The sequence below is a fragment of the Mchenga conophoros genome, linkage group LG3 (assembly GCF_057382185.1).
Source record: "Mchenga conophoros isolate Kocher_MC1m ecotype Shallow Benthic linkage group LG3, M_conophoros_male_GT1.1, whole genome shotgun sequence".
In the NCBI taxonomy this organism is placed as follows: domain Eukaryota; kingdom Metazoa; phylum Chordata; class Actinopteri; order Cichliformes; family Cichlidae; genus Mchenga; species Mchenga conophoros.
In genome coordinates, this window is record NC_140528.1 from 76,403,628 (window position 1) to 76,428,085 (window position 24,458).

Consider the following 24,458-nt stretch of genomic DNA (forward strand, 5'->3'; position numbering starts at 1 on the left):
GTTTATCAGTCCCAGTAAACACCATTTGCGTATATCCTCAAGGTTTATAAGATTACTACCTGCTGGACTGCATATGAACGGAGCGAAGTGAAAGTGACAAAATGCGATGCTGACTGCAGCTGTGCCATCGATAAGAAGTCTTAGCAGATTGCCCCCAACTGAATGTTTACTTCTTGCCAAACCTCCTTTGTACTTGGCCTCAGTTACGCTGACAGGTTGTCATGGCAGAGGCAATGACAAGTGTCTTTCAAGATCAATGCCAGTGTGTGACAGTGAGGTTGTGTTTGTGTAGGTGGGCTCAGCCTGTGTGTGTGTGTGGGGGGGGGGGGGATTGCTTGTAATCTACTCACACACATCACAGATCAAAGGGCAAAGGCAGCTGCCTGGTCACCTAGACTTAGGCCACCCTGGTGGCACATCGAGCCCTGTAGGGGCTTTAAAACGCACACACTGACACAAACCCACATCCGGATGAAGCGAATTTTGTACAAGAGAGAAAGACGCTAACAGTTGCTATAGAAATGTTCCACGGGGCTAGAAGGAGCCAGGGGGAAATAGAGGAGGAGGAGGAAGAGGGGTATAGAGAGGGGTGATGGAGAATGAAATCAGCTCTGTCAATACGTTGCCAAGCAACGCTCAACACCAACGAAGCTGGGTTTGATAACTTGTTGATAACACCGATGGGAGAACGTGTGTGTGTGTGTGTGTGTGTGTGTGTGTGTGTGTGTGTGTGTGTGTGTGTGTTATTAGCAGAGGCAGTGAAAGAGCCCCTGCTGAAACGAGCCCAGAGCAGAGATAAGAGGACAGACCTTCTATTACAGGCAGGGTTAGCAGGCCTCAGGAACTCTCTCTCTCTCACACACACACACACACACACAGGCAGAACAAAAGCTCTCAGCCAGACCCCCACACAATAATGAATCACACAACGGGACAAAAAGAGTGGTGCTTAAACATTTTTGTTTGTTTTTTTTATTCAATCTTTTTTTTTTCCAAACCAGGAATGTACTAGTTTTTTCCTCTCTTTAGAGGTGTGTTTGAGGGGGGGGGGGGGGGGGGGGGGGGGTGGAGGCGAGGGGAATGTGGAAGAACAGGGAGCGGGGTTCAGGGGTCGCTGTGATGAGTAAGACAAGGAGGGCAAAGGAGGAGAGAAGAAGAGGAGGAGGAAAGGACACGCACACACAAAAAAAAACCCCTTCTCACATGGAGGTGTCCCAAATACAAAGTCTCAACACGTCACATATGAGCCACCTTTGCTCCGTGGCCTCCGCTCGCTGGCTATTGGCACAAAGAAACACACATACTCACACACATTTACACACACACACACACACACGTACACTTTCACCAGCGGAGAGGTGAGGGAGCTAAGCAGTGGCTGCTTATTTTTTTTAATTATTATTATTATTTTCCCCCCGGTTCCATAGAAACAGCGTTTTCTTCTTTCTCTTTTCAAAACAACCAATGGCGACTGTGTCCATGTTGTTTTTTATCTCCTGTTTTTTTTTTTTTTTAGAAAAGCCAACACGTCGAGTCGACCAGTCAAACACAAACGGTGAGAGCCAGAGACACAACTTTGAAATAACATCGACATGAAACCCAAACAATAATAATAAAAAAAAAAGGAGAAGAAGGAAAAAGTCCAAAAGATACTTGACATTCTGCTGAGAGGGAGCGGGAGAGGGAGCGCAGCGGGCTGAAAACAGGCCAGCGGCTTCCTCGTCGGAGTCGACGGCGTGAAAGTCCGCAAAGTTTACTTCCCCCCCCCACCCCGCCCCGCCCTCGTGGACACAAAAAAAATAAAACAATGAGTCGCAGAAGCTGCTGAAGGGAGAGTAACAGACACTTCATTTGGCTTGGAGGATACTTTTAGGTATTCTGAGCATGTTTCAACTTTAAACAGACATTGACTTAACAGCGTACATAAAGAAAAACACAGCACATGTTGGCAGTTGTACAAAAAGAAGAACTTGAGTCATTTCATCTTTGTCATCAATTTTCATACAGTCAAATACAAACTCCTCCACTGGGTTAAAAAAAAAAACAAAACGAAAAAACGAAACATATCCGAACATCATCGTGTGCCCAACAAAGTCAGTTTAAGACGAGTGTGACACTTAAGCTTGAAACGTATCTCATTGTATGACGTCAGGTACAAAAACACGGCTGAGAAATGTCAGAAGGTCCAGATTAAACACTGGCTTCACACAGAAAAACATGGCTACAGCATTGGAGGCTTTGCGTGTATGTGTGTGTGTGTGTGTTTGAAAAAAGCTCTCCACTGCCATCCAGTTTACACATAAGCCATAAGCATGTTTGAGCAACACAAAATAGCTTTATTAGTATGCACATGTGAACACATTGCACCTCTGAACACAGCGATGTTATTGCCCTCTGAGGTCGAGGTGCTCGGCACTAGTGTGTTTGTGCGCGAGAGAGAGAGAGAGAGAGACAGTGTGAGTGTGTATGTGTGTGTTTGTGAAAGCGTGGGAGCATCTAAAAGCAGAGGAGGAGAAAACACACACAGTCGCTCTGTTCATCCCTCCCGTGTCCGTTGGGTCAGTCTTAATCACAGAAACACAGAGTCATATGAAAGTAATCAGCATTTTTGTTGAGCGTGTGTGTGTGTGTGTGTGCAAGTGTGTGTGTTGGGAGTGCAAGCGGGTGTGAGAGACAATGTATGCCATTCAATGCAATCAAGAGGCATTTGTGACAGTCATTAAAAGGTGTGAAATTTGCGTTAGGTTGTGTTGGGAGGGCGTCAGAGTGTGTCAGAGAGAAGCGGGATTTTCTTTTGCGTGTGTGTGTGTGTGTGCGCGTGAGTGATACACAGAGATGCATTTCAACACAAATTTTGGCAGAAAAAAGGAACAAATCCAAAATGCGAGTCACAGTAGGCGTGTGTGTTTGTGTGTGTGGGGGTGTGTGTGTGATGAGATCTCTCTTTGTCGTGGTTAAGAGTTCAACTCCTCCAAAAAAATCCATTTTTGGCTGTAGGTCCGTCACCTCCATACGGGAGACTCTCCATTTAAAGAAGAGGTTTCTTTGCTTCACCGGCCACTCTTCCATCCCTCCTTTCCTCGGGATCCTTCATCTCGCGCTCCTGCCTCTCCCGTCCTCTTCTCCCCTCAGCCTCTTTTTCTTAAGTGTGCAATTCCTTCAGTCTTTCCCTCCCTCCCTCCCCACTAGCTTCCTTTTTTTTTTTAAGCTTCTGCATTCAGACGCCGCTTTTCTCCTCCACCCCAGGCAGCTCTCCTCTCTCTCTCTCTCTCTCTCTCTCTCACCCCTGTTCTTCCTTTATTCTTCTTCCCCACCATCCCCACCCCTAACTTCTTTTCGCTTCCGAAAAAAATAAAAAACATTTGAAAGGAAAAGAAAAAACTTTCATAGATGTTTCTACCTCAACACTTCCACAAACGAGGTCTAAACTTCAAAACTACGGCATAGTACAAGGAGCTATAAAAATATACACAGAGTTCAGAGACCCTAGAGGGAAGGGGGGAGAGGTGGAGGAAGGAGGGAGGGAGTGAATGAGAGAGGGAAGAGAGAAACGACCTCTGTTCACCGGAAAAATTAAACAAAAAACAAAAAAGGGATTAAATTAATAAACAAAGGGGAGGTGGGGGTGGGTGGAGGGTAAACAAGGTCATTCTAAGTTGTGAAAAAGAAAAATAGATAAAAACAAAAAAAGATGTCTAGCAACAGAAGTGTAGTTTAAACAGAGTGGGTAAAACAAAACAATAGAAAACGGAAAAAAAACATCTAGAAATTATTTACTGGATATTCATATATATAATCTATAAGTGTCAATAGCGATAAAAAATCTCACTTTTTTGATATTCGCTCACTATTTTGTGTTTTGGTATTTAAGACAAGTCTAAAGAACGCACGCATTCGCACAGTCACCCTCGCACAAAGCGTGCGCACGCACACACACGCACACAGACTAAACCCCACGCGCGCATATGCAAACTTGCCGTACTTGAAGCACACTAACTGCACGCACACGTCTAATGTGGAGCAGCAGCACCGCCATGATTATTGACCGAGTTCGTAGCTCGCTCTCACAGTCACACGCATTATTAAAATATACAAGATTCTGAGAGTCACCGATTGGTCAGACCTTGCGTAGAGGCCCTGGCTCGGTCATGTGACCGCCGCTCGGACGGTGCTGATCGGGCGAGTCCGAGGCCCCCCTCTTCCCCCCGCGTTTTCTCAGGAGAAACAAACACATACAAACTAGCATCCTATTATTGAGTTAGTGGTAGGGGCCGGACTCTGATTGGCTGATGGAGTTCTGCGGTGCTAAGTGGGGGTCAGGGGAGTAGTTTTTCTTGCTGTTCTTGTCCTTTGCGTTCTCCTTTTTCCTTCTTCAAAACATCACATTTCCCAACGGCAGGTCCCTACCCCGTTAAAAAAAAAAACAGTGTGTGCTGCACATGCACACTGGCGTTTAGGGGAGGACTCTTCAATTCAGCATGTGTAGGGGGGCTCATTTAGCTCTGAGTTAACAAGAAGGGGGGGCAGTCAGAGCCTATTGCCTATTCGCGAGGGCCTTGTTAACAAAGGCTATGCACGGTTACGACATTGCCCTTTACACACACTTGGTTGTGTGAGAATGGGGTGGGGAGGCTTACTCGGCTAGAAACACAACTGTGGCCAGGGGTGCAGGCTCACAGGGTAGTGAGTTGGGGGTGTGGGGGGGTCGGAGGGGCAATACTGGCAGTATTGAGGGGATCAGGGTTGGAGCTGTGATGGATAGCTTTGCTGTGGCTTCATTTGGAGCAGGGATGTGGGGAGGAGGGATTGGTCGGTAACGGGTGGAGGGAGGCGGGTGCGTCCAGTTGGCCGGAGCAAAGGCCACCTCATACTTTGTAGTAGATGTTGGCTGGGCTCTGAGGCGGCATCTCCTGGACAATGTAGACAGGGTGTCCGTAGTCCCCGCTCACCTTCTCGTAGTGCGGGCAGTAGGCCGAGTCTGACGTCCGCAGAGGGATGATGATGTCGCTGGGCTCGGAGCCGTTGTTGTTGGAGCTGGTGATGCCCCCGCCGCCTCCCCGTTTGGGGCTGGTGAGGGAGGACAGCGACAGCGGAGGGTGGTGGGTGTCCGAGTGCTTGGCGTGCCGCCTCCTGTAGCACACGACGCAGATCACGGCGGTGACCAGCAGGAGAAAGGCAGAGCCTCCCGCGGCGCCGGCGATGAGAGCGATGTTGGAGGGTTGGAGAGGCCCGTTCTCACCTCTGCCTTCTTCCCCGAAGGGTCCTCGAGGCTGGCTGGAGTTCCCCGTGCCGCCTGAAACGAATCACAGAACAATCTTTACTTCCGGTAGCACAAGCTGCTCCCGGCGCCGCACAATTCATCACGACCAATGCACCGGAGCAATAACACGGCTTGCTCTCACAACTTGCGTTTTCACGAGCTTTTAAATAAACATACCATTCCTTATGGCTCTGTACCACAATAGCATGAGTAATGACGATGGTTCAGCCCAAACTAGCAGGCATAAACCAGTGGAATGCAGCAACTCTCACAGAAGCTTATATGTGGTCTCTTCATTGATGTGATGGATTGGACAGCAGTCCCTATAAAGCAGCGAGGAATGTCCGCAGTGAGTGCGAGTGTACTGCGCAGTATATACTCTTGCGGACAGCCTGGCTGAGCCGCAGTGTGTATCAAGGTAATACACTCTATTTCCCTAACCTTAACAACTGTATTTACTTAGCATTACAGCCAGCCACATGAAGAGATCCTCCCCCCTCCGCTGCCACCACCAGACCACACACTCGGCCTGCCCGCTGGCCTCCCTGCCCGCCCGTCTGTCTTTTTTATCTGTCTGTCTGTTTATCAAACTGTCTGTCACACTCGGGTCCCGTTGCTCCCTCTGTCTGCCCCGCGTCTCGCCTGAAACCTAAGATCTTCACAGCCTCAGAGCTCGCTGTCTTGCCCGCGGGAGGTCGGGTCAGAACTCAGCAGGTGAATGATGGTGTGGAGGTGTGCGAGTGTGCGTGTGCATTTATAAAAACAGGGCTGATACGGACTGCTTTGGCACTGGGCATGTGTATGAGAGTTGCGAACTGGTTAAGGCAGGTAATGTGAGTCTTTGCTATATAGGGCCTCTGGATTGGTCTATCATTATTCTTGGCACACATCCCTCTCTGTTCTCCCCGTCTGTCTCTCTCCGGCGTCTCCTCCGTTTCCTCGCCCTCCCCTCGCTCCGTGGTTCTTTCTATCTTCGGGTTATTGTAGCCGTAATAACCCACCTTGCTCTGAGCTCAGCACCTTGCAGCACAAACACACACAAAGACGCACACACAAGCGATACTGACGTACACATCCAAGCAAACACACCTCATCCCCTTTCCTCCCCCCTGCTGCGAGCCCCCCTGCCGCGCTGGACTGACTGGGAGCAGAGCACTAATGCCAGAAGTCGATTACACTCCCCGCTCCTCCTTCCTCCCACCATTAACCCAACATCCCTCATTCTCCGTCTCCATTATGACTGCCGCCGCTCAACTGCTCTCCTTATTATATCCTCTTCCTTCACCTCTCCTTCTGCACCTCTCACTCCCCTTTTTTTTGCACGTCTCCTTCCTTTCTTCTGTGTTAATTCTTTTTTTCTAAAACACACAAGTTCAGACTCCAAGGCCTTATTTTCCGTTTTTGTTTCCATCTATTTCATATCATTAGCGGATTCCACCTCGGAGAGAAACACGCAACAGGTCAGAAATGAAAGAACGGGTCAAGGTGTCGTATCATCCTTGCTTCTGAGCCAGCTGTCACATTTCAGAGAGGAGTAATTGGTCTCATATTCGGTTTTTTAACATATTTTTGGAGCTGTTTTCGAACACTCGCCACATTTAGTTATGTTTCCACCGGGCTGCCGCACAAATGCAAATTTCAGGCATTTTGTCAAAATAAAGTGTGAATGAGCGCGTGCTTCCATCAGAAACCTTTTATATGAATACATTCAAGAGGATGTGACAAAATTACATAATTCCTAGAGCAGCAGTAACTCATGCATTATGGCATCTCATTGCTGCTCCCCACATAAAATGCTCTTCTTTTTTTTAAAAAACAGAATTAATTTGTCTCTTTCGATCCATTTGTACTTGGAGGATGTGCACCAGAGCCCTTCGTATAGAATCACATCAGGAAATTTGAGGTGCCACAAAAAAAGAGAAAAGCAGGTGAAAGGAAAAGCGAAAGCTTGCGGCTTGGCAACGGGAGCGGAAATTCAAATCATGTCCTTGTCGTAATCAGTGGCTTAGATGGGTGCACATTAGGACTGTAATGCAAAGCTATAATCTGAATCTTTACTCGTATTTTGTTTATTTCGTGCAAATAACTGGAATGGGTGAGTCTTAGCTTCTCTCTGCTTTGCAAAACAAATTTGATAAAATAGAAAAAGTTGGGATGCTGCGTTAAATGTAAATAGAAACAGAATATCTTGTTTTGCAAGTCAGTCAAACAATATGATATTATATGAAAGATCAGATCACAGTTTCTCCACACCTTAATCCACCTTAAGTGGGCTCAGGCTGAGAGAGGGTGTATTTTTCCCTTTGTACAGTACTTGAACTTTCATTCGTGGGTGCAGCGATGCCTCGTCTGTTTTTAACGCTAAATGCCTAACAAGCATGATCGTTCCACATTGTTCTTTGCACCGAGAAACTTCTCTGGATGTTTTCATATTGTAAACAACACATGATTAAATCTCTTTAGAAATAGTCTTACCCCTCTTCTATCCTGTCTTCCTCACCCTCACCTCCAACCAGTGGTGGCAGATGGCTACCTCTCCTTGAATCTGGCTCTACAGGTTTCTTCCTGTTAAAAGGGAGTTTTTCCTCCCCGCTGTCGCCAATTGCTTACACGCAAGGGGTCGTCTGATTGTTGGGTTTTACGCATTATTGTAGCATCAGCGCTCAGTGGACTGCTGTTGTGATTTGATGCTATATAAATATAACTGAACTAGATCGTTGTTTTCACACCAACCATGATACTAACCTTTTTTTTCAAGGTAGATGCTCCATGAGGTGTTTACTGTTACACAACTGTTCCTGTTTTTTTATGCCTCATTTTTTTCCAAACATGTTGCTGGCTGTTGTCCTCTTACTACTTTCACATACAAAATATTATATATATTTTTTTTTACTTTTGAACATTTCAGCACTTTGCATCAACAAGAATCATGATTCATTTGGTTCCTCTTCAAACTACCTAGAAAATAATGATTTTAAGTCTCCTGTTCTCTGACTTGGAATCCATTTATAGACGTTTATCCCCAGCGGACATCTGTAATGAGTGATGGTTTTGATTCGAGTGAGTTGAGTTTGTGGATGACAGAAAAAAAACCAAACAATCCTTTCGTTTCTATTCAGAGAGCATTTCTTGTTCATATCCCAATAATGTATTTCTATTTGTTTACATCCCAAGAGAGCCACGCAAACACAATGAGAAACTGTGAATAAGCAACAGTATTCCAATTATTAGCTGAGATGATTTCGAGCGTATTCACACGAGGATTAGAAATTCTGGCATAACTGCTGTGTCGAATGTCATAACAATCATTTTTAGATATGCGGTTAAGTGCGTGTTAATATGTCCTTGCCTGAAAGTCAAAAATGTGTAAAATCCCTCTTAGGTGTGCGATTAAATCATCCTCGCCGTCGTGCTTCGCCGCTCTCATTCTAGCACAAACAATGCATACTATTGTTGCTGATTCACACATACACTTCTCACGTATATGAGGTATGGACAAGTGATTGGGAAATGTGTGAATGGTCCAATTCCCACATCTGGTATAGTACGCAAATTCGCCCAAAAAAGAAAAAAAAGAGAGAGAAGGAGAAATGAACACAGCTCAGAGTGAATCGTGTTCTTTCCCCTTCACTGAATAACTTTGAGGTGAAGCATGAATGTTGCCTCTCTCCATTTTCATCTCCTTGTTCTCTTCCCCTCTCCTCTTTGCTTTTCAATTATTCTTTTCTTTCTCCTCCTTATGTGCCTCCCATTTCTACCCACTCCGTTCTATCACTCCCCTGCCTCCTCTTCTCTCTTCACTCAGTCTCTCATTCTTTCTAGACAGAACTACGGTGCACACTACCCCCCTCGCCCCCAAACTAATGACAATAATAACTCTGAAATGTCGTCGCTGCTCTCTCTCCCTCTGTCTCTCTTCCTCCTCTTGCCTCTTCCTTCCTCCCTCACTTTTTCTTGTCCTTCTCCCAAGGTAGCTATTAGCCATCCATTCCCCGCCCGCAGCACTTAGCTCGAAGGGCCGGGTGCAGAGACGAGGAGGAGAGGGACAGAGAGTAGGGGGGAGAAGGAGAGAGTGAGAGAGAAATATGGAATTAAACAGAGAGATCCGCAGATGTCACCGCTGCACATTCTCCATCTGTCGCCTCCACCCTCCCCTCTCCCTGCTGCTTTTCTTTTTTATCTAGCAGTCTTTGCTTATTCCCTCCATCCATTTTGTGGATGGATCTGCTGTGGATTATCTCTATTTGATTTCCTGCTTACCTGGGTTTTTGCTGGTGGTGCGTCCCGCTGCCGGCTCCTTCTTTGGAGGCAGTCCATATGGGCCTTGGGAGGAAAAATAAGCGAGGAATTACAGAAATACCGAGACAGCCTCCATCTTCTGCAACAGCCAAAGCTCTCTGATTCGAAACCAATAAGCGACATTAGCAAAGAGAGAGACAGCCAGCCAGAGAAATAAGAGACAGAAGAGGTTTAATAAAGGACCCCCTTCCCTTCCCATTATAGGGGAGCACATATTGACTGGGCTTCGACGTGCTGCGTATGAGCACTTTTCCATTTGTTTGAATGGGAAACTAAAGAGAGGTCGTTTGTTGTTTTGGCCTGAGCGAATTTACACAAGGCCATAACGGCTTGTAATCTGTAGTCGCTAAATCAGGCCATCTGTCTCGCAAGCCCTCAGTAATGGTGATGGCATTAAAGTGAGTTTATGTGACACATGCAAACACGGGCACAAGCGTGCACACACATGCTACATGCTAATGCAGCCGTTGTGGGTATAAGTGCTACTCCTCGAAGCTGAAAGAGATGGTTCAGAAAATACTAATTTTGTTAGCTTCTGAGCCATCTGTCCAACAGTGGGCTGCAAGAACAGAGTTGCGCTGGGCTGTTGAGTTCAACATTTCGTGCAACATAAAATGACCGCAAACTTACAGTTAATCAAGCGCGGCATTAAATCAGGCACCCCACAAAGTCGAGCTCAGCTGCAATCCCAGCAGGTCAGCTGATCTAAGTGCCGGCCCCCATCAGCTGATAGCTCTGCTGATACACTTCTACACGCCTAGCTGGCTGTCATATGTAGGGCTTGCTATTGAAGCTTCTTTAGCTTACTCACAATTACATCTGCAAGCTGCTTTGCAACCCACCCCCACCCCAGTTCCTGTTTTTGTGCTGTGTCTGATTTAATCATTGTCGTATCTATTGTCTCTCAGCTGGGGGTCTACTTTCCAGTACACACAAAGTATACACATTTGATTGACGAGCGAAAGGCTGATAATTCAATTCAGTTCCACCCAGGGACACAAATTCCCGTTGGGGTTGTGTCAAGAAGGGCATCTGGTGTAAAACTCATATGAAGATGTGTTGCACTATCTGCTAAGAACTCGTGATGAATTCTGATGCACAGTTTCAATATTAACATTAATGTGCTCTGGGATGACACTGCAACCGTCCAATAATGCTGTAGTGATGTCATAGCTTTGGGACTGGGAAGTACAATAATGAGAGCTATCCACTTTACTGTAGATGGAAATAACAACCTGCTTTTGACTATAGTAGTCCTGCCTGTACAGTGGTCAAGCACAGCCATCAACCCATATGTGCTGACATTTAGAGAAGGGTAAGGATATTGGCTGGCGGCTCCCTCTTGACAATAAACCAAACAGAGGTTCGGGGTGGTGCCGGCTGGATCAATAGGAACTGCTGTTTGGTCAGCAGGGGCTCGTAGAAGGAGGTTCGGGCTGTGTGCGTGTGAGAAAGTGTGCATGTGACAGATTCAGAGAGCAAGCAAGATATATAAAGAATAAAATACGAGGCGACAGCTCAATGTATATGTGTGGGTTTTTGCAAGTGTGGGTCCCTCGAAGCGGAGCAGAGCGCCATATCTCATCAGAGATCACCACGAGGCGGCACGCCGCTTATTTAGACGACAAACAACACAGACGTGACCTTTCAGCCACACAGCAGATAAGATGAGGAAAACAGAGGAAAAGAGTGAAAATAAGGAGAGATGGCCGGCATGCAAAGCGGAATGGGGAATTTGAAAGGAAAGGAGGCAAGGAGTGTTGCAGGGAGTAGTTTGAGTGAGGAAAGGAGAGATATTTAAAAAGAAAATGAAGAAGAACAAAGAAAAAGGTGTGTGTGCATCTTCTTCACAGAGCTGTGGTTTGTATGTGTGTCAAAAGGAAGGTAGTTTTTCCATCGCCTGTGTGGTGAAAAAGCCAGGGGAAATAAAGTGTGTATGTGTGTGTGTGTGTGTGTGTGTGTGGTGGTATTTCTATTGAGCCAAGCTGACTATGCTGATGTTACGGGCTGATAGAGACACAACAGCGCCACTTGGCTCTTTGCTGAAGAGCACCTACAATACACAAGTCCTGATAACACAGCATAGATCAAGGAAATAGAAATGGCTGGTCGTGTTTGTACGTGTGTACGTGAGGGGGGTCGTGTGAAGGACAGGTGCCGATTATGTGTAGAAGTGTGCAGGCCAGTGAAAATGCTTAAATTAGCCTTTTTTCCCCTTTGCTGCTTAAAAAAAAAAAACACCTCCGTGCGAGGGTCATTAGCTGTGAATATTTTCCAAACAAATTAGAAGTGTGTGCAGCTACGAGTCATTAAAAATCACTGACTGTGTGCTTTAACAGAGAATGGAGTCGTTTTGTTATCATGCTGTAGCTGGCGGGACTGCTGTGCATGTGTGTGTCTGTGTGTGTGTGTGTTCGTTTCCCGGCCGTGGACATCTCAGGTGCATGCGTGTCCGTGTCCACTTAATGTGCACGTGTGAGCTGATGATTATGCAGACCGGTGTGTGCGCACGCGTGTGCGTCTAAGTTTCAGTGTGTGTTTAAGTGTGTGTGTCCAGCATGAGTCAGTAGCAGTTAAAAGGCAGAGTGAGAAGGGAGTCAACAGGGCTCATTAGAGCTGACTGATCCCACACTTCTTCGCTGTTCTTACCACTTAACGAGACCTAATATGCTCAGCAAGAACACACGCATTAAGAAAGGTACGTGTGTGTGCATGTGGTGTGTGTGTGGTGTGCAGACTATATGGTACGTGTGTGTGTAAGGAAGAGGAAGATTAGAGAGACAGTTTAAAAGTGGAAGAGGCTGCATGCAAGATAAGGCGCACTAATGTGTGCTGCTCTGTACTGCACAGATGTGAGATGATGGGAGATGTGGAGCTAATGCTTGTTAATATCACAGTGTGTTAAGTGATTTGTGTGTGTGTGTGTGTGTGTGTGTGTGTGTGTGTGTGTGTGTGTGTGTGTGTGTGTGTGTGTGTACGAGTCCATCACACATGCAGTGCACATGAGATAGCTCACATGTAGAGCGGATGTGTGTGAGAGAAAGCAGAAAGAGAGTTGCGAGGACTTACTCTGCCCCACTTTTAGGACCACCTTCATGCCTTGCGTGGCACACACTCCACCCTTCATGCTGTCCAGGCCTTGACGCGTCCCATCTGACGTAGCTGGAAGGATGGAAACACAGAAATGTGCAATTAAAAAAAGGAACAGCGTGCTATACGGACCCACTGAATATACAGCCACACAAACTCACACTCTCTCACACAATCTATAGCCAAGACTAGCTTCTATGGACAGCCCTTCCAGAGAGTCAGCGAGTGACATTTGCAGAGGCAGCGATTTAAAACTCCACCAGAAGCTCTGAAATGTCAAACTATGAGGCGGCAGCACTTTAATAAGTCCTCATTTAGCAGTCTGCTGGAATTCATTAACACCCCCGCTGCGGCGCATGGACTCAACCGACTGCAGTCAACTGCAATTGCTGCTTGGGCTGGAGAAATAGCGTTGGAGGGGGTGGGGAGGGGATGCAATTTGGAGAAGCGAAGACTGACGGATGGGGGGGGGGGGGGGGGGGGGAGTGATGGTAATCCAATCAAGAGCGTATATGAAATCAAATGGGAGCCCCTGAGACACAAATCAGTGTGATTTGACTCAGACACTGGACGTGATTGGTTAGAAAAGAAACTGTGGAATGTGTTAAAGCTCCACTTGGTAATACCCCATCAATACACCAACACTATCACCGCTTATGTTTTAATTAATAGAATTAAGGGGATTTTTTTCCATTTAAAATGAGGGAGGGGATGTGTTAATACAGGCAATGGGGGAATTTATTATGTGTTATCAGGATGTAAAAGCTTTTCTCACGCTGGAAAAAAATGCAACAGTTCAATCAGCACAATACAGCGATACAGAGTCAGATTTTAATCAGCGATGTAACGTCATGTAAATCACATTTTTTATCTAGTGAAGCTACAAAGGAAGTTAAAGAAGGTCAAACAGTGCTGAGAAAATATGCACACAAGAACTGTGTGTGTGTGCGTGCATGCATACGTATAAAATCCTGCTCAAAGAGCTCTTTTTACTTCACTGTTCTGTTCCAACTTGTCTGTCTGTGACCCGGAAATTGATCTCACCGGTGTCTCGCTCTCAAAGGATTTTGTAGTTCCTAAAAATGTAAGTTTTGGGTAAAAAAAACGGCTCAGTAGAGGAGCTATGGGCAAGGATGCGCAGGAACAAAGGCCCTTTGTGGGACCTGTGATGTATATACAATATGTGACAAACAGCTGAATTGCTAACACGATGAGAACAGGGCTCTACAAAGTGTTCCTTTGTATTCATAAGCTGTGGTTGTTGCAATTACACTTAGATAAAATGTGACATCTGCACATTTTTGACATAATCAAGCTTGATTAGGAACTGTCTTGACTCCTGTCTTGTCCTTACCTCCTCCTCCTTTACTAGCATCACAAGTGGGAGGAGCTAAGATGGCAAAAGAGGAGAGGAGGCAGGAAAGGAATCGAGAATGTAAACAAAGAGAAAGGAGCAAGTGAACGACGACTAGCCTCCAGGTCACCGAAGGTGGAAAAGGATTAAGGGACGCGGAGCAGGCTGAGGATAGATGGGAATCAGCATGAAGATGAAGACACAGTGAGAAAAGAGAGAACGGAAAGAGAGAAGCAGTGAGGGGTGCAAAGAAGAGAGAGATGCTCCTAGTGAGAATCACACCTTTGCAGCCGGTGTACCATTAGCTGTGCAGCTGGTCTCAATCATTAGCACACAGATGATCCTACAGATCCTACTCACAGCAACAAATCAAAAGCTATTAAAAGACACCGAGTTCAATGTCTGCCTTTCAACTTTTAGCTGATGGAGGAACAGATGTGGTGGCTACTAAAAAATACAGTAGGCCTATTCTTTCTCCTTCCCCCACACATACACCACACTGTCTACACTCATTTTCCCTGGCTAACCTTCAATGTCATCATTCTTCCTTTATAAAAAAAAATTATATATATATATATATATATATATATATATATATATATATATATATATATATATATATATATATATATATATATATACATATATATATATATATACACATATATATATATATATATATATATATATATACATATATATATACATATTTCCTCCCGCCACTTCCCCTTCAGGCTATAGATTAGCCAGTCTGAAGCGAAGCAGAGAGGGATGAATGGTGGATGGCTCAGGAGAGAGAGTGAGTGAGAGAGAGGAAAGTGTGAAAAAGAGGCAGCTTTACTTCTAACACCTCCCTCTGTCTTTCCCTCCATCGCTGCAGGATGCAGAGTGTGAAAGCAGGAGGAGGAAAGAAAGCAGGCGGAGGTCAAGGCGAACAGCAGTATGGTAGGGAAGCCAGGAGACAGGGATGGATGAAGGGATGGATAAATAAGGTTTATATAAAAGGCTGTGAAAAAACTTGTGCATTCCTCGAGTGTTTTCACTATTTGCTGTCCTTCGAGATCATCTTAAATCGTAGTATTCTTTCTTTTTTTTTCTCCACCTGAGACCTGTGAAATTTTTTTTCGTTTGCAATAATGGAAGAAGACACTTTCATTGATTTCAGTGAGGTTCAAATAAACCGAATGAGTGTGCCAAATTAGGTACAGCTCTTTGATCAGGGCTGTCTTTCTTTTTCTACATCCTTTGCTCAGACGTCATGTTCAGGTTGTGATTTAACGTGAGGTGTGTTCTGATGCAGAGCCACATATCACTATGTTGATTTTCTTACGATAATAATTCAAGTCTATCCACACCCACTATTGCAACTGACCAGCTGTTATTAAAGTGTTACTTCAGGGCGGCACTAAAATCAAGCTCAGCTGCCTTACCAGCAGATCAGCTGATCTGACATTATTTATGTATCCTTCACCCTGCTCACAGTTGCTGTGCATGTGCAAGCCACTTTGCAACCCACCTCCACCCCATCTCCTGCTTTATGATAAATCTCTTGTCACTGATGTCTGCCCATCTCTATACCAGGTCTTTTCTGTCTCAAACTTTCCACTTGGCAGGTCATGGAGGTGCGCTCTCTCAGGACGGAGCCATGCCTCCAAATATAAATTACTGCAAATGGAAAAAAGCAGTCTCCTCATGACTGCATTAATCTTAAGTGATTTTGTTGTGAAGTAATAGCTTTGGAACTGGGAGGAAGTCAGAAGAAAGAAAGATATAAGGTGGTGGGAGAATTTTTCCTTCAGGGCTTTCTGGCAGAAAAGCTTTCTAAGAAATGGTTAAGGTTGTGAAAGTCTATTTTAACACAAAGCATGATCTTTTTCTGAACCTAAACAAACAGCAGACTAAAAATAATACGTCAGTACTGAGTTTTTTGAAATTCCTAATGGGTATACTTTATATACTTTACATATATAATACCATGATTGATGATACCATTGATAGTTAAGTAGTCCTTAACTAATAGTTACGTACTACTGAAAATTATAGTATTACAACATACATCATAATGAATTACAAAATTCATATAAAGTCCTGATTAACAGATAATATGTTTATTTAATACACACAGTCATTTTTAAATCATTAATAACATATTCTTACCCCGGGGCATGCTGTAGCTGAAAATCTAATTATTATAATGAAAGATATAAAACATACTTGAAAACAAAAATGGGGGAAAATATGTTGAGAACAAATTTTTTTATCTTATTTTCCACTGTTTCTTAGAAACGTTGCTCCCAACATACTATAAAAACCATGCTCTAACAGAAATGTAAGTACATGACATAAGAAGGGATTACACAAGCTTCTCCTCATTCCAGTATAACCCATTACAGCGGTCACTGGGAGGCGTAAGTCGGGCTGTAGGACTAAAACTGGGCAGCAGTACTAACCGTAGGAATGGATAAGGGATTGAGAAAATACCCTTTTAACTGGCCTGAGAGAGAGGGGCCCGACAAATTTCTGAGCGTAATAACTACTGACACATGAAGGAGGAAAAGAAGGTGACGGGAGACGAGGGAGGTGAGGAAGATGAGGAGAGAAAAGAGGAGGAGGAGAGGCTCGTGCGGGGAGTTGAGGCAGGCAGGCTGATTGCCTGTGACAAGCTGTTGGTGATATGATGGGGACAAGAGACGCTGTGTGACGACAGAGATGACCCCGAGCGCGGTGGACAGAGGGAGGAGGCAAGATTTGAGGAAAGAGGGAAGAGGAAAGGGAAAAAGTTAAAAACAGAAAGTAAGGAAAGAGTTTAAATGACATGATAGATAGCGGAGAGGTAAAAGACTCTAATGTCTCCATTATGGAAAAGTGGAACAGTAATGGATACAAAGAAGAGGGAGAAACAAAGAGACAGAGACTGAGAGCCGGAGAGCCAAATTGAACCAGAAGAGCTTCCACAAATGTGATTTTGCAAATGCAGGCTATTTTTTTAAACCTCCTAATCAACAGGTCACAAATATCACAAAGGCAATTTTGTTTAAAACCGTGAACTGTATCATGGCAAATCCTTTTAAATCCATTAGACATGTTACAGGTGGCACCATTTTTGTGAATCTCCATTTCACAGGAACAAAGTGAGCAGAAGGATCACAGCCGCTTTGGCCTCGGTTCGAAAATAGTTCCCGCCGAATCTTGGTCGCTAAACACTAAAAATGCTCCAAATGCCTCGACGGCAGGAAAGTATCACCAAATCAAGGCAGAAATAATCATAGAACATCTGTGAAATCCAGATGAGAGACACAGATGAGAGCGGGAGAGATGGGGAGATGTTAGACTACAAATCTTTCCCACCTCACTTTGGGAGGATCTGGAGAAGAGAAAAAGAAAAAGAGAGACTGGGGAAGAGTGTACAGCACAATTTAGGATTAGATAAGAGGAGAAAGCAGGAGAAAGGGGAGTGAGAGGAGGGATGAGTAATTGAGACAATGATCAGCAGTGATGGGGGGGATGTGAAGCGCCGGAGGACGGAATGGAGGAAGGGCGTCGCTCCACCACCCTCGTTTGACAGGAAGACGAGCAGGACAAGCGGAAGGAGTGGAAAAACTTAATTAATGAAATAATACCGCAGTTAACCTCGATCAGACCGCACAGCACCGTAGCCCTGCACACAAGGAGGCAGGCGGCCACGCAGGAGGGTGGGAGGTGGGGAGGAGTGTGTATGTAGCCCATAGAGGAGATCACAGAGTAGATGAGAGTCTTTTTCCAGTGTCTCTGTTGTTATTACCAAGGTCAGTGTAGGGCCAAGCCATTTCTCTGCCTCCATTATCGCTCCTCAAGCTTGCCTGCTGTTATGGAAAAGTGGACAGTGACATTCCACTCAAAGCATATCTCAGATTGTTCATTCATTCAGGGGCTTAAACACCGGGTCTGCCTCACGCTCAGCCTCTGCGCCGGCCGGTACTTGCAGCGGTCGACGATGGAAAGCTACGTTATTTGAATTAATACAGACATTAGATGTCAGCGTTTGCCCTCCCCCGCTCCTTGTGCATTTTGCAGTCCTGTTTATATATTCCACACATGCTGAGTGGCAGCTCGCCTTCTGCAGCAAAACACTTGCTTCTGCACAAGCGATGTGAATTTGTGCGCATGCTGATGTTTATTTCCATCACGTTCATCTGTCTAGTTCGGGACTCGTCTCACATTTCAGCCTATTCAAAAGTCATGAGAAGTGCTGTTTTGTTGCCTGATTCCACATATTTCTGGTTGAAATTTGATTTTGCTCTAGGACATACTGACGGTTGGGAAATTAAAGGAGAAAAAAAACCCTGACCTCTACAGTTAAGGGATCCAGTGGCTCTGTTGCAGTGTGGGTGGCACGCCACTTGTCCACCTGTGGGAGAAGATGGACCAGCACCAAAACATCAAATAAGGGAACATCTTTTCCCTCAAGAAGAATTTCAGGGAAATGGAGGATCACTACCGAGGAGCACTGATAGTGCTCCAACACCTTAACACTTTAGGAGGATTTTATGTGTTCTACCTAAATGTGCAATATGCAGTGCCAGGAAATTGGCAGTTTAGGTGTCAAGCTAAAATGCATCTCTAAATCCAAATTGGGTAACTGACCAGACAAAGAGGGGCCACTTTAAGGCCACAAAAGTCCTAGAATTTAGTCTAATTAAAGATCATTCTTAGATCATTTTATTAGAGTAGTTTAATTGTACAATCTTAATCTGCTTTCACAACAACGGCGGTCACCAAGTGCTTTATATTTCGAAGCAAGCACTTGCCGATGGTGGGGAGGAAGAAGTTCCTTTTAAACGGAAGACTCTTCTTGTAGAACCAATGAAAACGACCATGAACGAGACACAGGGTGAAACACTAAGTACAAGAGAGAACAGATGCAGTTTAATGACTCTGCAGCTCAAACACCCATGGGGAGTGAGAGGGGAGTGATGGAAAATCAAATAAATATTTTTGTTGGCAAGTCCTTTTCAGTCCCAAGTAGCGTCTGCTTTCTCTCTTACAATAAAGATAAAGAAAAGCTGCAGAGCGTTCACTACTGCCTGGAAACTTGAAGCTGTGATCCACCTAGAATGACAGAGATGAGCAAAGCAGCATTTTCATCAGCTGCTCTTTTCTCTCAACCGAGTGACGGCGGTTTTATATAGCAAGAATTACTTTTACATAAATTTCCATCAAATAAAATAAAAAAAATAATCATGTAAAACATCTCTGGGTGAAACCATCTCTATCTACGCCGATCTACTTCTGTGGTTTCATTTGAGAATGTGAGAACGAGGACACAGAGGAAGACGGAGTCAACAGGGTTGGTTTGTCCCGTAAGCCTTCAGTTGAAAACCGCTCGCATCACTTGAAGTTATAAAGTTACTCTGGGTTTTTTTTCTTATGACTGAATAGACTGAGGTGACGTCCTTTATGTGCTACTGTTTTGTATTAATAATTTTATATATGTGGCAAAGATATTGCAACAGTCTAACCGAGCTAGTGCGCCACACTCTCAAATTCCACATGTGCTCTGAGCATGAAGTGGCTACATGCTTCCCACTGACAGCAGATTAAAGGGAACAAAACTGGGAATGTGGTGCCGGGCCAAAGAGCAGATTACACAACAAACGGAATAAATAAGCAAGAAAACAAGAGCCACGAGGAACAAAGCTCACTGGTTCCGCGTTGCCTCACACTCCACGGGCAAAGCAGCTTCTCTCCCCGTTAGCTTCTGGTGTGTTTGCAGCGTCATGTGTGTGTCACGTTGACAGTCATCACAAATGCAAATGCAACATGAAAGACACAAATCAAAGTGGGAGTTTCTCTGCCCCGGGCACACGGGCGCGCGCTGAGGCTGGAGTGGCACGAGTGTGTAAACGTATCCGTGCGCGTTTGTGTGCACAAAGTGTCGCCATCTGTGCAAATCAACTTAAAACCAATGTGTTGCTTCACAGCAGCTTTGGCTTTAAAATCCTCCTTTTAGTTCCACTTGTTTAGCTTTTGGACCGCGCTCTCTGCAAAGAGCCATGAAACTAAGTTTGTCACTCGGGTGGACTGGGAAGTGTGTGTGTGTGGGTGCAGAAAGGTCTCGGGGGTGGGATTTACTGATAGCTTCCCGTTTAAATTTGTACTTCTGCACCTCTAAATACTCTGTGAGCTTCATGTGTCTCAGCTAAATGATGGAGAACATGCCATGTTGTGGAGCTAAGGAGTCAAGTCATCGTCCCCCCCAAAAGAAAAAATATCTTGGATCTCGCCGTGAAAATTTCCTGTAACTAAAAACTCCTTCATAAATCTCCAATGGCACTTTTACAACCTGGCTATGACACATTAACAAAGCCATCGCAAACCATTACCCCGCTGCGGTGGCAAAAGCATTCATTTGCGTACTGAAACAGAACAGTCATTATTTTAGCTCCCCCTTAAAAAAAACACGCAGGGCCCGTATTACTTTCACTCGCATTCCACCTCCAAACACAAAACACGCCATTACTTCCAATACGGCGCAAGGTTTTTCCAAACTTGTTTCCCTGCAAAAGGTGCAAGCTTTCTTGTTCTTATTGTTGCACACAAAGGCGCCGTTGTTGTGTTGCGGTGTAGTGCTTGATCCACAAATGGGATCAGCTACAAACACAAAGACGTCTGCATGTTTGGCGCCTCAGTCGCACAGTGACATGATGGTATGTGAGTGGTGTGGAGACGGGATAAGTATATGTCTGTGTCACATGAGGTATTTTGAGAAAAGGAAGAGATTTTTGCTGATAAAAACTTGGATTGCAAAAAAAATCTTGGCTCTGAAACTCTGTATTCTGTCATGAGCGATGTTCCCCTCTGATGCATGATGCTAGCTGAAGTGGAAAGTACTATTATGACTAAAAAGTAAGTCTTCTACTCCTATTAGAGAAGACCTTACATGACCCATGCCATATTGGATAAGATAAATCAAATTACTTTACCAGTGCATGAAAATTTTAAAGTGGACCTACATAATTTGCTCATTTTCAGCTCCATATTTTTTTTTTCCTGAACGCCACTAGAGTAGCTCTGCATGATTCATAGCTCACAATAATCCTTACTTATCATACTGGGCCTGGCTGCAGGCCCCCGGGTCATCATCTGAGTTATGGCCACCCTCCTCTTAAGTCAAATTTCTTCTGATGTTCTGCTCTTGTAAACAACAGCAGGTGGGAGGGGCTTATGACCTCAAAAAAGGGACTCAAACCAAACTCAGTTTCACGCCCCTGGATGCCTCAGAACACAGGGATCCAGGGGCGTGTCCAGAAGGGTGGCATGGGGTGGCACTAGCCCCCCTCCTAAAATATGATCCCCCCCCCTTTGTGTACTGTTAAAATCACAATCCCCAACAACTTTGGATGACAGCACAAGTGTGAGTAGGAGGAAGAATACATTTACAAGTACTTTTACTACTGTGTTGCTTTCTGATTTTGCTTCTCTATATTGTGAATCCAATTACTGCATTTTGTTACTCCACAGTATTTATTTAACAGAATTTGTTAATTATCATTTTACAGATTAATTGTTTTATTATAGCTCAAGCTACATACAACTAATTAAATTCATCAACAGTTGCAACATTAAAGAGATACACAGATCAATAATTAAATCATTATAATCCACTAATATCAAGTATATGATTCTGAAGTATAGTTACAAATGAGTACATTTACCTTAGGTACTATATATCTGAATGTACAATATGTAAACTATCAAGCTACTTACTATAACTTTTGCTTACTAAAAATAATATGTATAACTATATATAATATACAGTTACTAACTAAAAAGTCTTTCATGTTATTAAACAGTAAAAATACTTCTTTGCCCTTTGCAAAGCAACTATCACAAGATTTTGTTTAAATTCTTATGTAGCTCCACTTTTCACATAATAAGTCTGCAATGACACCCGACTCCCTTATTCTTAAGAATTCATGGGAACGCACATGCAGGTATCCGCTCATGCACACACATGCAATCCACCAAGGGAATATGATCTCAGTGTCTTCCCTTGCGTGCGGTTGATCTCTCCTCTGTGCTGTGTGACATTTTAATTCTCAGCGGTTATTCTCTTCCCATCCATCCCGTTCTATTACAATCACATACCCACCTTGGTATTCGCCCTCTCCCTCCTCTACCCCTCTCTCCCTCTGCGTCTGTGCCTTTCAATGTCCTGTGCGCTCAGAGGGTGGGCGGCTTAGAATCACATCGTATTAACCTCCAGCACCAAAACACACACACACACATACACACAAGCAACAAACTGGGCCACAGCACAGCGGCGTCCATCCTCAAAAGTCTCCCTCCTACTGCCCGTCAGAGTTCCAAAAATGGAGGACTAAAAGTGAGGAGAGCACCTGATCGCTACATCTGACAAACACACGCATGCACGCGCGGCACTGACAGGGAAAGGCTGATTACTTGTGACAGACCCGCTGCCATTTTTATGTCTTACTTCTGAGGGACTCGGGGGGGAAAGCAAAGTCGGAGGCCTGAAAATACCGCTGTTTGCTGTCACACTGTAGCTCGCCTTTGACTAAATGCACATCAGAATTTGTTAGACAGTACGGCCTGAGCTATACTGATAATCCAGTTGGGTATTGTCACGCCGGATGTGTGTGTAACGCGCGTCATGTGTGCAAAGGTCAGACGTGTTTACCGACGTCAGCGTGCATCACAAAACAATCAATACACGGCCTCTCAAAGCCACTTAGAGAGATATATAAGGGTGTGAGGAGGGGCGCGGGCATAAATAAGGTCATCAGCGGGCATAAACGCAGAAGTTGATTTCCTCCAATTCTTTCTCACGTTAATTAAATGACGGGAAACAAATCGTGGCCGAGCAAACGTAATAAGTCTGTCTGCCCAGTTCAGAAAATAATCAGCGCCAAATAAATGTGACCGCCAGAGCATAGACGTGCATAATGGACCAAAGGAAAGACAGGCAGGGGACAAAGCCAGAGAGGGAGGGGATGGGGGCAGAAAGCTAAAGCAAAAAGAAAAGAGAGAGCAGGGCCATTAAAAAAGAGAGGCTGAAAGACTGGGTTGGATGAGCCTTGTGTAGCGTCAGTAAAGTGCTAGCCATGTAGGACAGTCACGACCAATGTTCCTTACAACTGGGTCAATGTTCCCGTCCCGGGGCAGCGAGGGCATCCTGTGTGGCTCTCTGTATGTGTGACTATCTATCTGCTAAACTTCCACCAAGCTGCTAGAAACTGCCATCCCTGCAATCCCAGTCAAGTGCACCTCTGAGTGGACCTCCATGCATATTGAATGAATACTTCAATGACTACTTATCAATACTTAATGAATACTTATCAGTGAATCCCTGAGTGACTTCTACAGCACTGATTTTTTTTAAAGCTCTTTAAAAGGCACGCAGAGACCCCTTTTTTAAAGATGCGGCTCAGTATGTAACGCGCTCCGCCGCTGCCGGGCCAGAAGAGAAGAGGCTGAGCTGGCAGAGCGGGCTGGCGGGTTCACGGTCACGTTTGAAAGTCTGAATGTGATATTTTCCAGTGCCGACTGAGGTGATGCTGGATTTGCTGCAGTCACACAGAAAAAAATAAATAAAAAAGAAGCAACACTCGGAGCTATCGTAGGGGAAATCTAGCCGGACACCGGTGTGGGTGTATATGTCTGCCTCTGCGTGTCCTTGTCTGCTGGTGTGTCTGGCGGCGTGTGTCCGTCTTTAAGGTTCTCGTGTGCGTGTGGGTAGCCGTTTTTCTATTATATCAGCCACAAGATTGGAGGCCTGGAGAAATGGGTCAGCGCCAGCCTTGTCGCTTCTTCTCACTGTCTCTTCTGCTCTTTGCTCGTGTTTTTTTTTTCCCAGCCTCTCTTATTCCCAAGTCGCTCCCAGAATAAAAACGAAACACCTCCGGTTGTCCACTCCTCCTTTGCGGCTGCTTGGATCTGGGTTAAGCAAGTGAAGTCCATCACTCACTTCTTCCTTCTCCTGGTGCTGTGCGATACTGCGAATTTTGGTATCAATCGGATACCAAGTAAATACAGCGCCAATACTGCCGATATCAATAAGTGATACTTTTACCTCATAAAGGCGGCGAGCAGCGTGTCGTGGCTGAAGAAGTTTTGAACACATTTTGATGACCTCTAATCACTGGGATTTTTACTTTCCACATAAATAGATAAACACAAGTTTCAGCTGTCTCTACTGCACTGTGTGTCCGCTTCTGTTGTTTAAATGTGCTGTAGGCTATAAATAAATAGACGCGACAGTCAACACAAAAATGTTCCGACACTTTTCATAGAGCATGTTTGAGGTATCGTTTTTCAAAAATAATTAATTTAACACAATTCAGTGGGCTACATACTGAATTTAGTCTATAGAAACAGGAGCCACATCCTTCGGATTTGTAGGCAATTACATCACAGCGACGCAACAAAGTTGTGAAGACTCCTCCAAATGTGGCA

At 44.8% G+C, this 24,458-nt stretch overlaps 1 protein-coding gene across 1 annotated transcript in view; it reads right to left on the bottom strand.

Moving 5' to 3' along the window:
- Positions 1–2,315: 2,315 nt before the first annotated feature.
- Positions 2,316–24,458, bottom strand: part of efnb3b (ephrin-B3b) — an 87,366-nt gene continuing 65,223 nt past the window's right edge. Inside the window, exons 3-5 of the mRNA XM_085267305.1 lie at positions 12,629–12,721; positions 9,521–9,583; positions 2,316–5,293 (exon numbers count right to left, since the gene is read on the bottom strand). Of these exons, the coding sequence (XP_085123431.1) occupies positions 4,866–5,293; positions 9,521–9,583; positions 12,629–12,721 (584 nt within the window). The 3' untranslated portion in view covers positions 2,316–4,865. The remainder of the gene's footprint in view (positions 5,294–9,520; positions 9,584–12,628; positions 12,722–24,458) is intronic.